This window comes from Macrobrachium nipponense, chromosome 33 (genome assembly GCF_015104395.2).
Source record: "Macrobrachium nipponense isolate FS-2020 chromosome 33, ASM1510439v2, whole genome shotgun sequence".
NCBI classification, from domain to species: Eukaryota; Metazoa; Arthropoda; class Malacostraca; order Decapoda; family Palaemonidae; genus Macrobrachium; species Macrobrachium nipponense.
Genome location: NC_087219.1, coordinates 5,792,183 through 5,810,037, shown reverse-complemented (window position 1 = coordinate 5,810,037; position 17,855 = coordinate 5,792,183). Strand labels below are relative to the sequence as shown.

Sequence of the window (17,855 nt, the reverse complement as noted above, 5' to 3'; positions counted from 1 at the left end):
ACTGCTGAGATGACGAGGCATGTCCCTCACCACAGTGAACAAATTTAGGTTCCCTGGTGCACATACCATGCTCATCTTCTCCACAGTTGACACAGACTGCAGGATTTTCTTGCAATTTGGATCTACACGATTGTAGGGTGTGTCCAAAATGCTGGCAATGGAAACACCTTCTGGGTCTTGGGATGTACTGTTTTACCTTAAACCTATACCAGGCTGCAGAGACATATTCTGGAAGTCTTAAAGCATTAAAAGTTAATATTAAGGTAGGCTGAGGTATTCTGTTATTATCAACCTTCTTTGACATCCTGTCAACCTTTATTACACCCTGGTCTTTTAATTCTGTTAAAAGTCTCTCCTCAGAAAAAGCCATCAATTGAGGGGCATAAATCAAGCCCTTGCTGGAGTTCAGGCTAAAGTGGGGAGTGCACTCAACCGTAATTCCCGCAAGGTCCGACAATCCCATCAACTTACTGCTCTCCTCTGGGGAAATGCTTTCTACAAGGAGCATATTTCCATTTTGGGCTGTAATTTTTGGCTGTCTGCCACAACATTTCACTATTTCCCTGTGCACTTGAAAAATGTCTATATTGTCACCTTCAAGCTTCAAATTCAGGTATTTGTTAAAGGAATTGGGTACAAAGACCCCAGGAGCTATTTCATAATTTTTATTTTTCTTCCTGGCATATGGTTCCAGTGTGACAATACTGGAGCCAGATGCTTTTTGTTGAGATTTCTTGGCGGTATATCTACTCGCATTGGTTTGGGTCGTCATCTGTGTCCGTCTATCATTCGGTCCAGGCGTACTACCCTGATCATAGGGACCGACCATGACTGATTGAAGTTCGGGTTCCGTGACCAAGTCCTTTGACAAAAGCATAGGGTCGTCAGCCGAAATAGGGGGGGTTGCCATATAACGTGAAAAACATAGTTCATCCAGATATTCCCCATACCCACCATGGAGTCACACTTAGAGGACGGGTCATCCCTTTAATTAGGGTCGTCCTAGGGGTAATTACCGGATATACACCCTATCTCCAGTGCTAAGGCGTCATGATGTCCGTCGAGATCAGACCCGGCACTGAAGATAGGGTTTGACAATAAACTTTCCCCTCGCTCGATCACATCAGGTACTAGAGTTCTACGGGTGAGGTAGCATGCCGTCCATCCTCACCCTCCTTCAAATCCCAAGATTTAGCCTAAACCATGTCCAAAACCAAGCCAATAGTCATCATCATAGAACCCATACCTTATAAGAAGGAGGAAGGCAGAAAGATGAAATGTTTTTAGTAGAAAGAAAAGTTCTGACTAATTTAGTTGGATCAGCAGCTGGGCCCCAAGGACCAGTGAGAAAGCAACCCCACCAGGCATCATGCCCCAGCTGCTGGTCCCTAAGCCCCCTACCCACGTCAAGGGGTCAGCATTTAGGGGGAGGAACAAGGGAAGAGGAAAATATATAGGAGGAGGAGAAAAGAAGTTAAAGGTCCCAATGTTTAGTTGAATCCACAGCAGAGAGAGTAGGAGTAAAAGAATATACTCTCTCTGCAGTGGATCCCTAAGCCCATCCACCTCGTCAAGGGGTTGGGATCAGGGGGGATCACCAAGTACCAAAGCCTTTACAAACCTCAAGCCGGTAGCAAGTTATTATCTTCAACAAACCTACAAAGATGCTTAGAGAGTAGCTTCTAAAAATGTTAGATAAAATATAGGTAACTGAAACTGACCTATATTCTGAGGGGTATGAGGATGGACTTGTCCCTTAGGTAATTCAGCAATGTTTCCGTTCCTCCAAACAAGGAAAACTAGCGAGTCTAACTAACTTATGGAAAATGGTAGTAATCTTATTTGCAATAAAATCACTAGTTTCTTATCAAAAAGATGGGAGTGATCCTGTTAAAGTCAAACCCCAAAGCAAAGTTTGACTTTTTCAAACCCCAAAGCAAAGTTTGACTTTTCTAGATCTGAAGGCCACTGGAAAGCATGACTGAGGCAACAATAACAACTTGCCACACCGTATGCTCATAAAGACAAGAGCCAAACATTTTCTTTCTTTCAAAGCAATATACAGGAGTTACATCAATTCTATTATGATCTGATTTTTGGAGTTTTCTGTGTTCTGAAAGAAAAACTTCCATACAAATTCATCACATTAGTGGTAAATGTCTATTGAAGCAAATTAAAGCTAGGCAGCAAAGTATGGAAACTGTAGAGAATAAATGAAAAGTAGGTAGAAAACAATAAATTGGGAATAAATGGATACTGCAAAAAATGGTAATACACATCAATAATACAGATTAGGAATACTTTCAACACTCACTTTCCCTGGAGTTGGAGGGGCTGGGTTTCTAGTAAAAGTCTGAGGTGTTGAGGGAGTGATTTCAAGTCGAGTTTCTCCACTTGAAGGATAAGGTGTTTCCTCTTTATCTTGCTTCTCTGTGAAGGTATTTCTGCCAGAGGGGGTTTTAGCATGATGCTTGGAGTATTCCCTGCCATCTAGCTCAGAATGAGACTGTTCAAGTGTCCAATTCTGGGATAGACTCAATTTCAGCTGGTTCCCAACTCTGTATTCCAGGAATATATCAAAAAATACAGGAGAGTAGATAAGATGAAAATTTTGCAAATGATCTTAAATTTTTATTCTAAAAAAGGGATTTTGACGTAGGAAAAATCTATTTCTGGGCGAGGAAGCCGTGTCGCCCAGTGAAATGTGTCCTCTTTAGCACTATTTCTAGTAAAATATTGCTATAATACCAGAGAACTGCTAAATTGGACATGTCAGAAGTCTCTGACTCGCTCACCTAAATAAAAGGTGTCGGTATAAAACTGGGGCGAGTGTTAAACACTACCACAGCAACCCCTCCAATTAGCCTTTTCCTCATCAAAAGACCCTAAATACGGGGAGCCGACCCATAGGTCACACCCAGCTACCCTGTTGAAGGAGTCTGTGACGTCATACTTATCGATAACATTGAAGCTTGGTGCACAGCAAGGGGAAAAAACAAAAAAAAGGGGGGGATTTCACTGGGCGACACGGCTTCCTCGCCCAGAAATAGATTTTTCCTACGTCAAAATCCCTTTTCTGGGCTCAGCCGTGTCGCGTCCGTGAAATTGTAGCCAGAGAAAGCACCAAGCTACATGCCCTCTGAAATGAAATACAATATTAAATTGAACTCAGAAGGGTAAAGAAATCAAAAAAATAGTCTAGAAGTGGAAAAAAATACAATTTATTAGTTGGTTTACAAAATATACCATATAGCAATAACATGTGGCAACAAAACACGCACATAATAAAATAATTACTAATAATTTGTATAAACGTAACACTATACACCAATCCTAACAACTAAAACATTTGCTGAGGTAGGTAAAATGTTAATGAGGCTGGCATAATGGAAAAGATTCATACGACACAAGGACGGTGCTATATTGATGTAGTAGCAGGAGACACTGGTCTCCCTACAGCTATTGCATGATATTTAAGATCCTCCAAAGACTTAAGGTAATGCTTTTTGAAAACCAAGGGTGACTTCCAACCAGTATACTTCTTCAGATCATCGAAGTTCATATATTTGAAGAAATTTACAGAAGTGTATAGCCCGAATGTCATGCACCCTGGGAAATGACCTGGGCTGGCTTTCTTAATAAAATACAAAATCTGCTGCCCAATGCCTTTTAGAGATAGTGTACCACCATCTTTTCTAATGAAAAGGGGGCCCTCGGAATAGGTAGATGTCCTAGATAAATAGTCCTTAAGAGTTTTAACAGGACATAAAGATGGATCCTGCGGAAGCGGAACAATCTTCCATGGAGACCACCTCATCAAGGGGTCTTCATTCTTAGCCAGGAATTCTTTATTTGGCGAAAGCAACACGTCCCCCGAGGAAAGGAACTCAATATGTGCTTCATCTCTAGATAAAGATGACAGCTCCGATATCCTGGCACCTGAAGCCAGACTCAATAAAAACAGTGACTTACGCAAAATGGTTTGGTAATCACATTTGAAGTTGTCTGTTTCTGAGGCTAACCTGAGAACATCATTAAGAAACCATGACACTGACGACGGTCTGTGAATGGGCCGCAGGCGTGCACATGCCCTTGGGATAGAGGTGAAATAAGACTCAGTTAGATTGATACCGAACCCGAGAAGAAAAATCTTTTTCAGAGCCGACTTCGTGGTTGTTATTGTTGCAGCTGCCAAGCCTTGTTCAAACAGAGACCTGAAGAAGGTTATAGCCACGTTCATTGTCATTACTTTGATATTTGATTCCCCCTGAGGAATGAAGACAATTTCTTAACTGCTGAATCATACTGGCGAAGCGTAGATTCTCTCTTATCTGTCTAAGAACAAAAAATTTCTGTGGATCATGTCCCCTACTCTCTTACCTGCAAACTTCATGAAATCCATAAAGTTAGGGTTTTGTGAAGACCTGAGGAATCGAACACAGTCCTCGTTTGAACTTGTTGCGACAGCCTCAAGTCCGGGAGAGGGTGAGGACGAAGACCTAGTTCCAGGAGAAGGGGAAACCAATTGCTCTTGGGCCAGTGAGGAGCTATGAGAGCCACCTGACCTGCGAAGGATCTCGACTTGTGCAGCACCTTCAGGAGAAGGTTCACTGGAGGGAATAAATAAATCTTCGTCCACTGGTTCCAATCTATACTCAGGGCGTCCGTAGCGAATGCCAGAGGGTCCAGATTTGGGGCTACGTAACAAGGCAGCTTGTGGTTTGCCTCTGTAGCAAAACATATCTACTTCCAGACCCTGGTACTCTTTTGCAAACCCTCTTGAAGGATTCTTGGTCCAGTGACCATTCTGACTCCAGAGGGACTGATCGAGACAGTGCGTCTGCCACTACATTGTGGACTCCCGCCAGATGGGTAGCCGACAGATGCCAGGTGTTCTTGGCTGCTAGAGAAAAATTGCTACCATCACGTGGTTCACAGGCTTGACTTTGAACCACCCCTGTTTATACAGTGTACCACTACCGCACTGTCGAGAACCAACCTGATATGACTCTTCTTTGGAGGACGAAGCTTTTTTAAAGTCAGAAACACTGCCATAGCTTCCAGAATGTTGATGTGAAGCTTTTGGAACTGAGGAGACCAAGTTCCCTGAACCTTCTCGTGCTGTGAATAACCTCCCCAACCTGTCAGTGATGCGTCCGTATGCACCACAAGGGACGGGGGAGGAAACTGCAATGGTAACTCTTTGGCTAGGTTTGCGGCCTTTGTCCATGGGCGCAGACGTTTTCTGAGAATCAGAGGTATCCGGGCGAACTTGTCCCGACACTTGGCATTTGCCTTTGAACGCCAAACTCGATTGATGTCCTTGAGCTTGGCTTTCAACAGAACGTCCGTGACCGAGGCAAACTGGAGCGAGCCTAGGATCCTCTCCTGGTTCCTTCTGTAAGTCTTTTTGCATTTCAAGAATTGTCTTGTTGCCTTGGCAATCTCCTTCCTCTTCCCTGCTGGAATGGAAAGAGTGTGTGAATCCAGGTCCCAATGAAGACCTAGCCACTGGACTTGGACTCCCGGAGTCAACCGGGACTTGGTCCTGTTGATCTTTGAACCCTATATATTCCAGGAAAGACATGACCATTGTCCTTGGGGCTTTCATTTACACTTGTCTTGGTCCATCTCCCAGATTAGCCAGTCGTCTAGGTACACCACCACCAATATACCCTGAGACCTTAGCTCCTGCACCACTGCCTCCGCCAGTTTCGTGAAAACCCTTGGTGCTATATTTAGCCCGAAGGGCATTACCTTGAAGGAGTAGGCTTCTTTCCCTAGTTTGAAGCCGAGGAATGGTCGGAAGTGCCGAGCTATCGGGACATGATAATAGGCGTCTGTAAGATCTATAGAGGTGGTGACGGCCCCACGGGGAAGTAAGGTCCGCACCTGAGAGATGGTCAGCATTTTGAACTTGTCGCAACGAATGTACAAGTTTAAACGGGACAAGTCTAAGATCACCCTTCTTTTGTCGGTCCCTTTCTTTGGGACGCTGAATAGACGACCCTGAAATTTCAAGTTTTTGGTCCTGGAGACTGCTCCCTTTTGGAGAAGGTCCCTGGAGTAATCCATCAACTCTTGCGTTGGTTCCTGATAGAAGGTGATGGGTGGAGGAGGACCTTGGATCCAACTCCAGCCTAGGCCTCTGGATACTATGCTTTTCGCCCAACTGCTGAACCCCCAACGATGACGAAAGAGGTACAGCCTGCCTCCTACCTGAGATTGATTGATTGATTGTGAGTTATCTGGCGTCACAACTACCAGGGTCACCGACGCCGAATACTAAATGTGATCTTTTAACTTTTATAATATATTATACAACATTCAAAATAACTATCTTTATGAGAGATATATAAATTTGATTTAAAAAAATAAATTAAATTTCTGATAAAAATATAAATAATATTCCGATAAAAAGAACTGTGATTGATCACTTAACAGTAAAACTATTATAAAGAAAAAAAAATGTATATACGTACTAAGACAGCACAGCTGTCAGATATATTTGAGAAGACCAGCTTCTTTGATAAAAGAGATAATGTTATTAATACATGCGCTTTCTCCCAACAGTTTTGCCATGCTATAATTACCCCCTGCTCCACTACTATAACCTAAAAAACGATTCCTAAGTTCCACCAGACTGGGACACTCAACCAGCAAATGCCTAACGGTTAGGGGAACTAAGCAATTGTTACAGAAGGGCTCATTCTCCCCATCCATCAGATAGCCATGAGTTAAACGCGTATGGCCAATACGTAATCTACACAATACAATCTCCCACTTCCTTGGTATTAGGTCATATTTCCAAGGGTGTGTCTGACTAGTAATTTCTTTATTTTCATTTTGATTGGGGCCTACTCTGTCCCACTGAAGTACCCATAACTGCTGGATGGATTTCCATATATCATAGAATGTATCTCGATATGGAACAGGGCATTTTCTCGGTACCAAAGTTTGCGCTGCTGATTTGGCTAGCTTGTCTGCCTCTTCGTTTCCCGATATGTTCACATGGGCGGGAACCCAACAAAATGAAACAATGCTGCTTCTATTTTGGTGCAAAAAAATCCACTGCAAGATCTTCAACACCAAGGGATGATCAGTATTAAAGACTTCCAGGGACTGTAGGGCACTTTTGGAGTCACAAAATATTGTATAACTACAAACTGGGAGTGGATGGATGTATGATATTTAGGGCTAAAGCCCAGGCACTGGGGCCAAGAAGGCCATTCAGCGCCGTAATGAAGGTTAAATAAGTTGAATTATGGTAAATGAATGAATGAATTAGTGAAAGAAATGATTCATAAAATTAGACGTGACTAATAAATAAATTAAAAATATGAATTTTAGTGAATGGAGTAATATATATTTAAAATAGTTTAAAGTCTTTAAAAATCTGTATATGATTTATAAAGATTTATTTAAATATTATTAAAAATTTCTATACACTTTAAAAAGGAGATGAGAGCAGAAATGTCTGCTTCATCTCCCAAGATATTTGAGAGGGATTTACCCTGGAAATATCTTTCCCTTTGGTTAAAATATCTGGGGCAAGCTATCAGAATGTGCTCCACTGTTTGTATCTCGTCACAGTAAGCACACACTGGTGGGCTGCTTCCCTCTAAAATAAACTGATGGGTTAAATAAGTGCGCCCAATCCTTAACCTCGTTAAAATAACCTCTGCTCGTCTGTCAAGCTGGAATGACGAAGGCCATGGCTGTATATTTTTCCTAATACTTCTGTACTTACTGTTATTGGCAAGAAGAGGATAAGTCCACGTTTCTTGCCACTTACTTAATACAAAAGACCTAATAGGACCTTTTAGGTCTGTATGAGGCACTTTCCTGAAGGTTGTTTCTGGTAGAGCGCTGGCAGCTTTTGCTTCCCTGTCTGCAGTCTCGTTTCCGTGAATCCCCACGTGAGAAGGAACCCAACAGAAAGAGACCGACTTACGCAGACAATACAGGCGGTCCCCCCGGGTTACGACGGTTCCGGCTTACGACGTTCCGAGGTTATTCGACGTTTTTTTTTTTTTTTTTCTTTTTTTAAAAAAAAAATTAAATATTCAATGGAAAAAATCCGTCCTGGGTAACGACGCTTGTTCCGAGGTTACGACGCTGACGCTTCCGACGCTCCGAGTTAACGACGCTTTTAAAAAACGCATACTATGATAAAAATCCTTTATAGTTTAGCACAGTATATTAATAAAAATAAGTCTGGTTAGATTACAACAAAAATTTTTTTGAGATTATGAATTTTTCGACACTTTTTGTTGTATTTTTTCTATGAGATTTTTTATGAAATCGACACTTTTTTTTTTTGTTGTATTTTTCTCTATAGTGACGCCTCATATGGAATAGTTTCCGAGCGAATGAATACATACTAGTTTACATATAACAGTCCAAAAGCGCAAATAATGAAAAATCATTGCTTGTTTCCAGTAATAATAACAAAACGAAGTTTCTGCTTAGATTATTCACGAAATACAAATTCCAAAGTTCCAAAGAGAGACATTATCCGTAATTTGATCAGAGAGAGAGAGGAGAGAGAGAGGAGATAAGAGAGAGAGAAGAGAGAGAGAGAGAGAGGGGGGAGAGAGCGTCTTCCGACGCTCCGATTTAAGGAACAGAGAAGTGTTTCGTTTTCGGGTTAAACGTTTGAGATTATGAGATTTTTCGGGGGACACTTTTTATGTTGTCTTTTTCATGTTTTTTAGTTGACCGCCTCATATGCTGAACTAGTTTCACGAGCCGAATGAATACATACTTAAGGTTTACATATAACATCCAAAAGCGCAAATATGAAAAATCTTTGCTGTTTCCAGTAATAATTAACACCGAAAGTTTCTGCTTAGAGTTACAACGCAAATTCCAAGTAATCCAAGAGAGGACCTTATTTCCGAGTAATTTTGATCAGAGAGGAGAGAGAGAGAGAGAGAGGCGTCTTCCGACGCTCCAGGTTTTAAGGACAGAGAAGTGTTCGTTCGTTAAACGGTTTGAGATTATTTTTGATGGGATTTTTCGGGGGCACTTTTTATGTTTGTAATTTTTCTATGTTTTTTTAGTGGACGGGCCTCATATGCGCGGAAACTAGGTTTTTTCCTGAGTCGAAATGAATACATACTAGTTTTACATATTAACAGTTCCCAAAAGCGCCAAATAATGAAAAAATACATTGCTTGTTTTCCCAGTAAATGAATAACAAAAAACGAAGTTTCCTGCTTGAGGAATTTAAACAAACGCAAATTCCAAGTATCCCAAAGAGAGACAATTATCCAGTAATTTGATCAGAGGAGAGAGGAGAGAGAGAGGAGAGAGGGGAGGAGAGAGAGGAGAGAGAAGAGGCGTCTTTTCCGAACGCTCCGTAGTTAATGGACAGAGAAGTGTTTCGTTTTCCGTTCAAACGGTTTTGAGATTAATGATGATTTTTTCGACACCAGTTTTTTTATTTTTGTTTATTTTTTCTTCCTATGTTTTTTGAGTGACGCCTCATATGCGGAAACTAGTTTTTCCGAGCGAATGAATACATACTATTTACATATAACAGTCCAAAAGCGCAAATAATGAAAAAAATCATTGCTTGTTTTTTTCCCAGTAATAATAACAAAACGAAGTTTCTGCTTAGATTACAACGCAAATTCCAAGTATCCAAAGAGAGACATTATCCACGTAATTTGATACAGAGAGAGAGAGAGAGAGAGAGAGGCGTCCTTCCGACGCTCCGAGTTAAGGACAGAGAAGTGTTCGTTTCGTTAAACGGTTTGAGATTATGATGATTTTCGACACTTTTTATGTTGTAATTTTTCTATGTTTTTTAGTGACGCCTCATATGCGGAACTAGTTTCGATCGAAAAAACGAATGAATACATACCATAGTTTACATATAACAGTCCAAAAGACGCAAATATGAAAAAATCATGCTTGTTTCGCAGTAAATAATGAATCAAAACTAAGTTTTCTGGTTAGATTACAACGCAAATTCCAAGTATCCAAGAGAGACATTATCCAGTAATTTGATCAGAGAGAGAGAGAGAGAGAGAGAGAGGAGAGAGAGAGAGAAGAGAGAGAGAGGCGTCTTCCGACGCTCCGAGTTAAGGAAGGACAGAGAAGTGTTTCGTTTCGTTAAACGGCCTCTGACTCATGCCAGTAAATGTTTTTGTTGATACTAATAATATAAAGCCTATTTAAAGATACGTTTACTTTATTAGTCTATATGATACGTAAATAGTAATCAACTGTTCTTGTAGCCCTCAATATTTTGGCAAAATCGAAGTATCCAAAGAGAGACATTATCCAGTACGTATTTGATCAGAGAGAGAGAAGGAGAGAAAGAGAGAGGAGAGAGAGAGAGAGAGAGAGAGAGAGAGAGAGAGAGGAGAGAGAGAGAGAGACGCTTTGGCAACAATGGTCCTCGGGGGTTTTTATAGCTTCCTTCTGCTTGAGATCGTGGATATTGTAGAAGGATTTCGACCATACTCGTTTGCCAAATCGACGATACGAACGCCACGTTCATGCTTGCTATAATTTCATGTTTTGCTTCCATCGAAATCATTTTCTTGGGTTTTTTTCTTATCACCTGCTTTGTCTTTAGCTTTGAGACCCATGGTTAATAATAAAATAAAAAGACAAAATAACACGAAAAATAGGCGCAAATACAACGAACTAAACAACGACGTGTTAACATCGCACCAACAAACAAACAGACTGAACGCCATTTATCGGTCGCCTATACAACTAACACTCATCGCAAAATTGTATCTCAAATATTTCGTTGTATATCAAAGCTTGTATTTTCGCAAATTTTCTGTTATATCTCAAAACACGTTCGTATATTAGGGCAATCGTATGTCAAGTTTCCAATGTTAATTTGATCAGAGAGAGAGAGAGAGAGAGACGCTTTGGCAACAATGGTCTCGGGGATTGACGTAACGTTTATTTTCTGAACAGATAGGACAGAGAAGTGTTCGTTTCATTAAACGGCCTCTGACTCATGGCAGGAAATGTTTTGTTGATACTAATATATAAGCCTATTTAAAGATACATTTACTTTAATTAGTCTATATGATACGTAAATAGTAATCAGCTGTTCTTGTAGCCCTCAAGATTTTGCAAAATCACTCCAGGTTGTACATAAAACTTCAAGAATGTAGTGTCACCAGAGGATTACATAAGTTTTTAAACCTTCAGAACCAGCATTCTTTTATGAAAATAACTCCAGGTTGTACATAAAACTACGGAAACACATGTAGTGTAACCAAAGGATTACAAGTAAGGTTTTTATAACTTTTTATTAGTTTAAGACATATTTCCAAGCGTCGTTCCGGCTTACGACGATTTTCGGCTTACGCCGCATCTCAAGAACGGAACCCCCGTCGTAACCCGGGGACTGCCTGTATACGTATACGAAAAAGTTACTCCCGAAGTTTTTAGATTAATGGATGAAAGCTATTAAATCTTTTGATAGCTTCTAAAGTGCTTTTAGAATCAGAGTATATGACAAAATTAGTGTCGCTACTTTGAAAAACTAAATCTAGGGCAGAGACTACGGCTGTTAATTCGGCAGTGAATATTGATGCCAAGTCAGGTAATTTAGCTGTATATGCTGTATCACCAAGGATAACAGCACACCCAACACCACTATCTGACTTTGATCCATCTGTATAAATCTTCACATAATTGGCATGGGTAACGTCGTGCTCTAAGAATTTTCCCCTTATCTCTTCTTCAGTACAATCCTTCTTCTTAAATGATTTCTTGCATACTAATGCTTCAGGAATCTTCAGGAATAAGCCATGGTGGATTTACAGGATGTTTTACTTCCAGGACTTTCTGGGATTTGAGATGGTTATCCCTAACATCCTCATTCAGTCGAATTTGGAATGGTTTAGAAGCTCTTGTACCACAGAAATTCTGCGAGTCTGTTTCCTTAAGTACTTCAAAGGAGGGATTTTTGGGAGCACTTTTCATTCTAGCCACGTATCGCAACCCTAGCTCTTGCCTTCTTAGATCTAGGGGAAGATGATCTGTGCGACATATATGCTTCTCAACAGGAGAAGTTCTAAAAGCCCCTGAGCATATTCTCACCCCATGTTCCTGTACACATCCAATTCCTTTAGCTTGGGTTTTACAAGCTGAGGAATAGATCTGACAGCCATAGTCTATCTTGGAGCGACACAGTGAGTCATATAGTCTCAAAAGGGATTTTTTATCAGCCCCCCAACTAAAACCAGAAACAACCTTTAAAATATTCAAGGATTTTTTCACATTAATCTTTAGGGCATTTATGTGGCTGGCCCATGTTAGTTTGTGGTCAATAATCATTCCCAGAAATTTTACTTCACTTTCATAAGGAATGATAGATCCTCTTAAACTAAGTGTGGGAACTTCTTCCACAAGCCGGCATCTGGTAAATCTTACTGCAACTGTTTTGGAAGAGGAGATTTAAAACCATTCTCATCAGCCCACTTAGTAACTTGCGTTAATAGACCGTTTGCAGATGTTTTACATACTGACAATGAATCATATCCTGTGCAGTATATTGCAAGGTCATCAACAAAAAGTGAGCATTTAACGGAGGCAAGATTTTTTCAACCACACTATTTATTGCCACTGAAAAGAGTGTTACACTTAAAACGCTCCTTGGGGAACTCCTTCCTCCTGCACAAAAGGTTGGGAGAAAGAGTTTCCCACTTTTACCTTAAAAAATCTGTCCGTTAAAAAGGAATATATAAATCTGATCATTCTTCCACTATGCCCATTTGTGCAACAATTTTTTCATGATGCCAATTCTCCAGGCAGTGTCATATGCTTTTTCGAGGTCAAAAAATACTCCAATGGTCTGACATTGTTTGGCGAATGCTTGCTGGATTTGGTTGGTCAGCCTCAGCAACGGATCAAGGGTGGAGCAGTTTTTCCTGAAACCAAATTGAAATGATGATATTAATCCTTTAGTTTCTAAGTGCCAAACTAGTCTAGTATTTATCATTTTCTCCATCAGCTTACACACACAGCTGGTAAGAGCTATTGGTCTATAGCTGGTGGCTAGGGAAGCATCTTTATTAGGCTTTTTAATTGAACAACTATGGAATCCAGTCCAGTGTTGGGTAAAATTCCAGTTTCCCATATTTTGTTTATAATCTTCGGTAAATATTTTTTGGCATCGTCTGGGAGGTGTTTAAGCATTTCATAAATGATTGTATCCTCTCCTGGAGTTGTGGATTCACTAGAGGAGAGCGCCTCCCGTAATTCTCTCAAGGAAAACCTGTAGTTGTATGGTTCAGATTTTCCTCAATCGAATTCCAGAATCATTTCAGAATTCCTAATTTTTTGAAATTCTCGAGAATAATTCTTGGCGCTGGAAACTTCAGAAAAGTGTTTTCCTAGCTCATTGGCAACTTCAGTGGGATCTGTGATCAGAGTGTCATTTATTTTTAATGAGGGTAATGGGGACGCAACAAATTTCCCACTCAGTTTCCTTATTTTGCACCACACCACTTTAAGTGGAGTCTTTGAGTTTATTCCATTAATATAGTAGAGCCAACTTTCTTTTTTGGCTCTCTTATAAAAGCGGCGTTGCTTGGCTAAAGCACGTTTGTAGATTAATTTTGACTGAGGAGAACCACTAGTTTTGTAACGTCTGTAGCACTTCCTGGTAACTTTCCTCAGAATACCACAAGTCTTATTCCACCAGGGAACTGCAGGTCTACGAGGTTTGCCTTTTGTTTTGGGAATCGAGCCTTCAGCACTCTTCAGAGTAGATTCAATAAAGTAATCATAAGCATCTAGATGAGATTGAAATGACTCAAACTCCCTATCGAGTATGACGCCCTTACTGAATTTATCCCAATCTGCCTCCTCTACCTTCCACTTTGGTAAAACTTCAGATGGACCATTCACAGCATATTTCAAATGGATCGGGTAATGATCACTCCCATTTAAATTTCCGTTAACAGACCAACTAAAATCAAGGTGGATACTTCCTGAAGAGATACTAAGGTCCAGTGCAGAGAAATGATGATCATGAATATTGTGGAAAGTCATTGACCCATTATTATATAGGATAACATCATTCCTATCAATTACGTCTTCAATTAATTTCCCTTTACTGTCTAGAAACCGACTTCCCCGGGGGAAAGGGGTTGGGGCATTAAAATCTCCTAGAAGTAGAAAAGGAGCAGGAAGCTGGTTAATTAAGGCCTGAATATCTTCACTGTTAAAAACAAGATCTGGTGGAAGGTATAAGGAGCAGACTGTTATCCTCTTTTCCAAGATGACTGAAATAGCAACAGTTTGTAGAATTGTATTTAATTGTATTATGGAGTGCTGCAGAGCTTTACTAACAATAATTGCAGCACCTCCATGGGCCCGACCACCACTTGGGGGAGAGGAGTTGAAAATTGAATAATTTAGTCCAGGATTATAAGAAGAGTTACCTAACATTGTCTCCTGAAGGCATATAATCCCTGGATTGGATTCATGAATTAAGACTTTAAGGTCTTCTGCACGGGCTCTGAGACCTTTACAGTTCCACTGAAGGATATCAAACATGAATGTTACGGTGGTAAAAAGTGCTACTTCCCACTCCTTAGAGGGGAAGTACTGTTCCTAGTGTGGAGAGGAAAGTTCTCCTTTATAAGTGACTGTTTCTTTAATCCCTTTTCATTTGAATTGGAATTTAGAGTTTTTGGCTGATCATATTTCTGGTTATGATTTTGATCAGAATTCCTACTGTGATTCTGCAAATCACAAGGTTCATTTGTCTTAGGGCGACAAGACTGATCAGAACTCGTATGTTTTTTGGCTAAAACTGCTTTTGGAACCACCTTTCTAGGTGAAGAGATCTCTTCCAAAACACTGAACCCATTTGAGGTTTTAATTTTAAAGCCGTCATTATTTGGGGATGTATTCCTTGTGCGCTTCTTGGTGGTTGTAATTATAGTTTTGCTTTCATTTTTGTTTGTGGCTGTGGCAATTGATGGCTCTGAAGTAGCTCTATCTAATTGGGATTGGTCCCTTGGTTTATTATTGTTGGAAGTGTTTTTGGAACAGCTTCCCGAATTGATTGATTTTGGCTCCCTTTTTTTGGGAAGAGAGCCTGCAACTATCATATTAGTCACCTTTGTATTGACTTTGGTAGGTGAGTTTTCTGTACTTCTTGAAGTACAACTTTTGGTGTTGGACTCCAAGGCACTAGCAGATGAAAATTTCTTGACAGATTGGGGATTTTCATTATTTACAGTCCGTGAAGTAGCAGGTATGTGATGCCTATAATGAGATGAAGTTATTTGTTGCCTTAAATTGCTGGAACTTTTCATAAGTTTTATTACTGAAGCATAGGTAGAGTTGGCACTTTTGTTTGCCCCCATTACCATATTCTTTGCTTCGCTAATGCTGACATGTTCGTTGTCAGCCACTGCCAATAAGTCTTCTTCAAATCTGTATCTGAGGCAAGTCCTAGAATTTGGAGAGTGATCACCCTTACACTGAAAACAGTATTGGGCTGCTACACACTCGTCAAAATTATCATGCTCCGCAGAGCACACAGAACATCTTGTTGTTGTTTTCACACGAGTTTTGAATGTGGTCATATTCAAAACATTTACGACACCGTTTAGGATTTCGCTTATATCTTTTTACCAGCATCCCCTCCAAGTTTTTTAACGTGAGATACACAAGGAGGACATCAATAGAGAATCTCCTCCTCTTCAAAAACATGCAGGTCTTTTGAGTATACTACCCCTTTCAGTGTGTTAAAGAATCTATGCGATGCAATAGATTCGATATTTCCACTTTCAGGAGGTTTGAAATTCGCTAGCAAAATTGCTTGGGTTTCATTACCTGCTTTTATTAGCAAGTTCTTTCCATAACGCTTCAAGTTTTCAATGGGAATGGAACCTACCTTGCTCTCGATACATTCAGCAGCCTTTATAAAATTTTTTCCTCCCTCCTTGTAGCTAGCAACATGCCATATAGGGGTAGGAAGCGCTCTGGTACTTGGGGCTGGTCCATGTTCTTCATTCTTAGGGATAAAATCAAACGGCTCATCATTTTTTTTAAGTTTTTCACTGAAAACACTTTCGTGCTAAGAACCGAATCATTAAGAATGTGGCCATGGAGTCTTTGTTGTGCCTCACTAGCTTCCAAGGGTGAGGAAAATTTAACATAAGCAGAAAATGACTGCTTGTCTTTTTCCAGAACTAATTTCATTCTTTCCACTTTACCGAATTGTTTCATTACACTGTACAAACACTCATAATCTAATGACAAGTTTATATTAGTGCAATGAAGGACTCTATTATTAGGATCAAATCCACCAGATTTACTAAACACCCTGGCGTCTCAATGTTTGGTTCTTGTCGATAGCCGAGCTCATATCCATCTTCAAGCCAGAAGTCGTTGCCAGTGCCAGTAAGTCGTCAGATCCAGGGGAGGGAAAACTTTTGTCAAAATTCATAGAATTATGCTGGTTCGCATTCAGAAGTCCAAAAAGTGCGCACCCAAAATCCAAGAGCCCCGCTGAGACCCCAACAGCACATCAGAAAGGGAAATCAAGGCAGCCTCTAATGCCAAACTCCCCACCCCAACTAACCGCACAGCAAAGCGATCCCAGGACACTAAGCACGCACACACCAGACCACCTCACACAAACCGGCTCACCTACACACCCAAAACTGTTTGGTTTTATTAAGAAAGTATCGTGGATCAGTCAGGTATTCACATTCTCCACCAAGGGCACAAGTGAGAGTTGATTCCCAATAGTCCACCCCATACCCTACCCTTACGGGATAGCACCAATACGCTTGCAGTGGCCCAGGTATAAGCCTATCCGCCTGCTGGGAGTTCTGCCCCCACTAATGGGGACTGACTCCCCACTCCAAACATATTGGTGGGCTTCCGGACAAAAGCCAGGAGTCCCATCCCAAACACCAGTCCCCCCTGGATTCCGATGGGCTGATGTTTGGAGATGGTTCCGCCCTCAAGGCAGCAATGGGAGGGTCCCATCACTACCTCTTGGGTCCAAACCATATCAGGTGGTGACTCAACCACCACAACTCCCACAATTAGTTTCAAATGCAAACCCCTTCCGAAACACGATCCCTTCTCAGACTCACCTAAGAAGTAAAATTTAACAAAAGTGGAAAATTCCACATAATTAACCCAAATGCTAATAAAAAATATTACATGAAGGAGAAGGATGTAGTAAGAATGAAAAAATTGCAGAAAGAAGGAAAAGTTCTGACTAATTTAGTTGGATCAGCAACTGGGACCTAAGGACCAGTGAGAGAGCAATCCCACCAGGCATCAGAGCCCAGCTGCTGGTCCCTAAGCCCCCTACCCAAGTCAAGGGGTCAGCATCTGGGGGGTCCTACCTGAGAAACTTCATTGAGATGATGAGGGCCGGGATCCTCTTCCTGACCTCGCACCTCTAGCTCGCCCTTGGGCTCTGGCTCCTCCGCGCTGACGAATGGATCCTCTAGCCCTGCCACCCCTAGCAACCCTGGTAAAGGGGTGAAATGCCCGACTCTCATAGACCGGGTTAAAAGCGGGCGACACTGAATACTGAGGGGAAACCTGTTGGTTAGTCGATGGCGAAAGGAAGACAAATTAATGCTGTTGATGAGGCTGAGCCTTAGAAGTCGAAGGCTGGGATACTTGTTGAACTGGAACAGCTTGTAGCACAGGATGCTGTTGCGGAACTTGGAAAGGTTGGAACTTCCTTTGCCTTTTCCTAGCCCTAAAACTGGAGGGAGAAGACTCTGATTTCCTTTTGAAAGGAATTCCCCAACGCAATCTGATGCTTTGATTAAGACGTGATGCCTCGCTCTGAACCTCGTTTACTGCCGAAGCTGGGAAGA

At 41.1% G+C, this 17,855-nt stretch overlaps 1 protein-coding gene across 6 annotated transcripts in view; it reads right to left on the bottom strand.

Moving 5' to 3' along the window:
• LOC135202933 (uncharacterized) overlaps positions 1–17,855 on the bottom strand; it is a 485,514-nt gene that overhangs the window by 29,590 nt on the left and 438,069 nt on the right. For all 6 annotated transcript variants that reach the window (XM_064232405.1, XM_064232402.1, XM_064232401.1 and 3 more), the window contains one exon: positions 2,315–2,558. In XM_064232405.1, the coding sequence (XP_064088475.1) occupies positions 2,315–2,558 (244 nt within the window). The remainder of the gene's footprint in view (positions 1–2,314; positions 2,559–17,855) is intronic.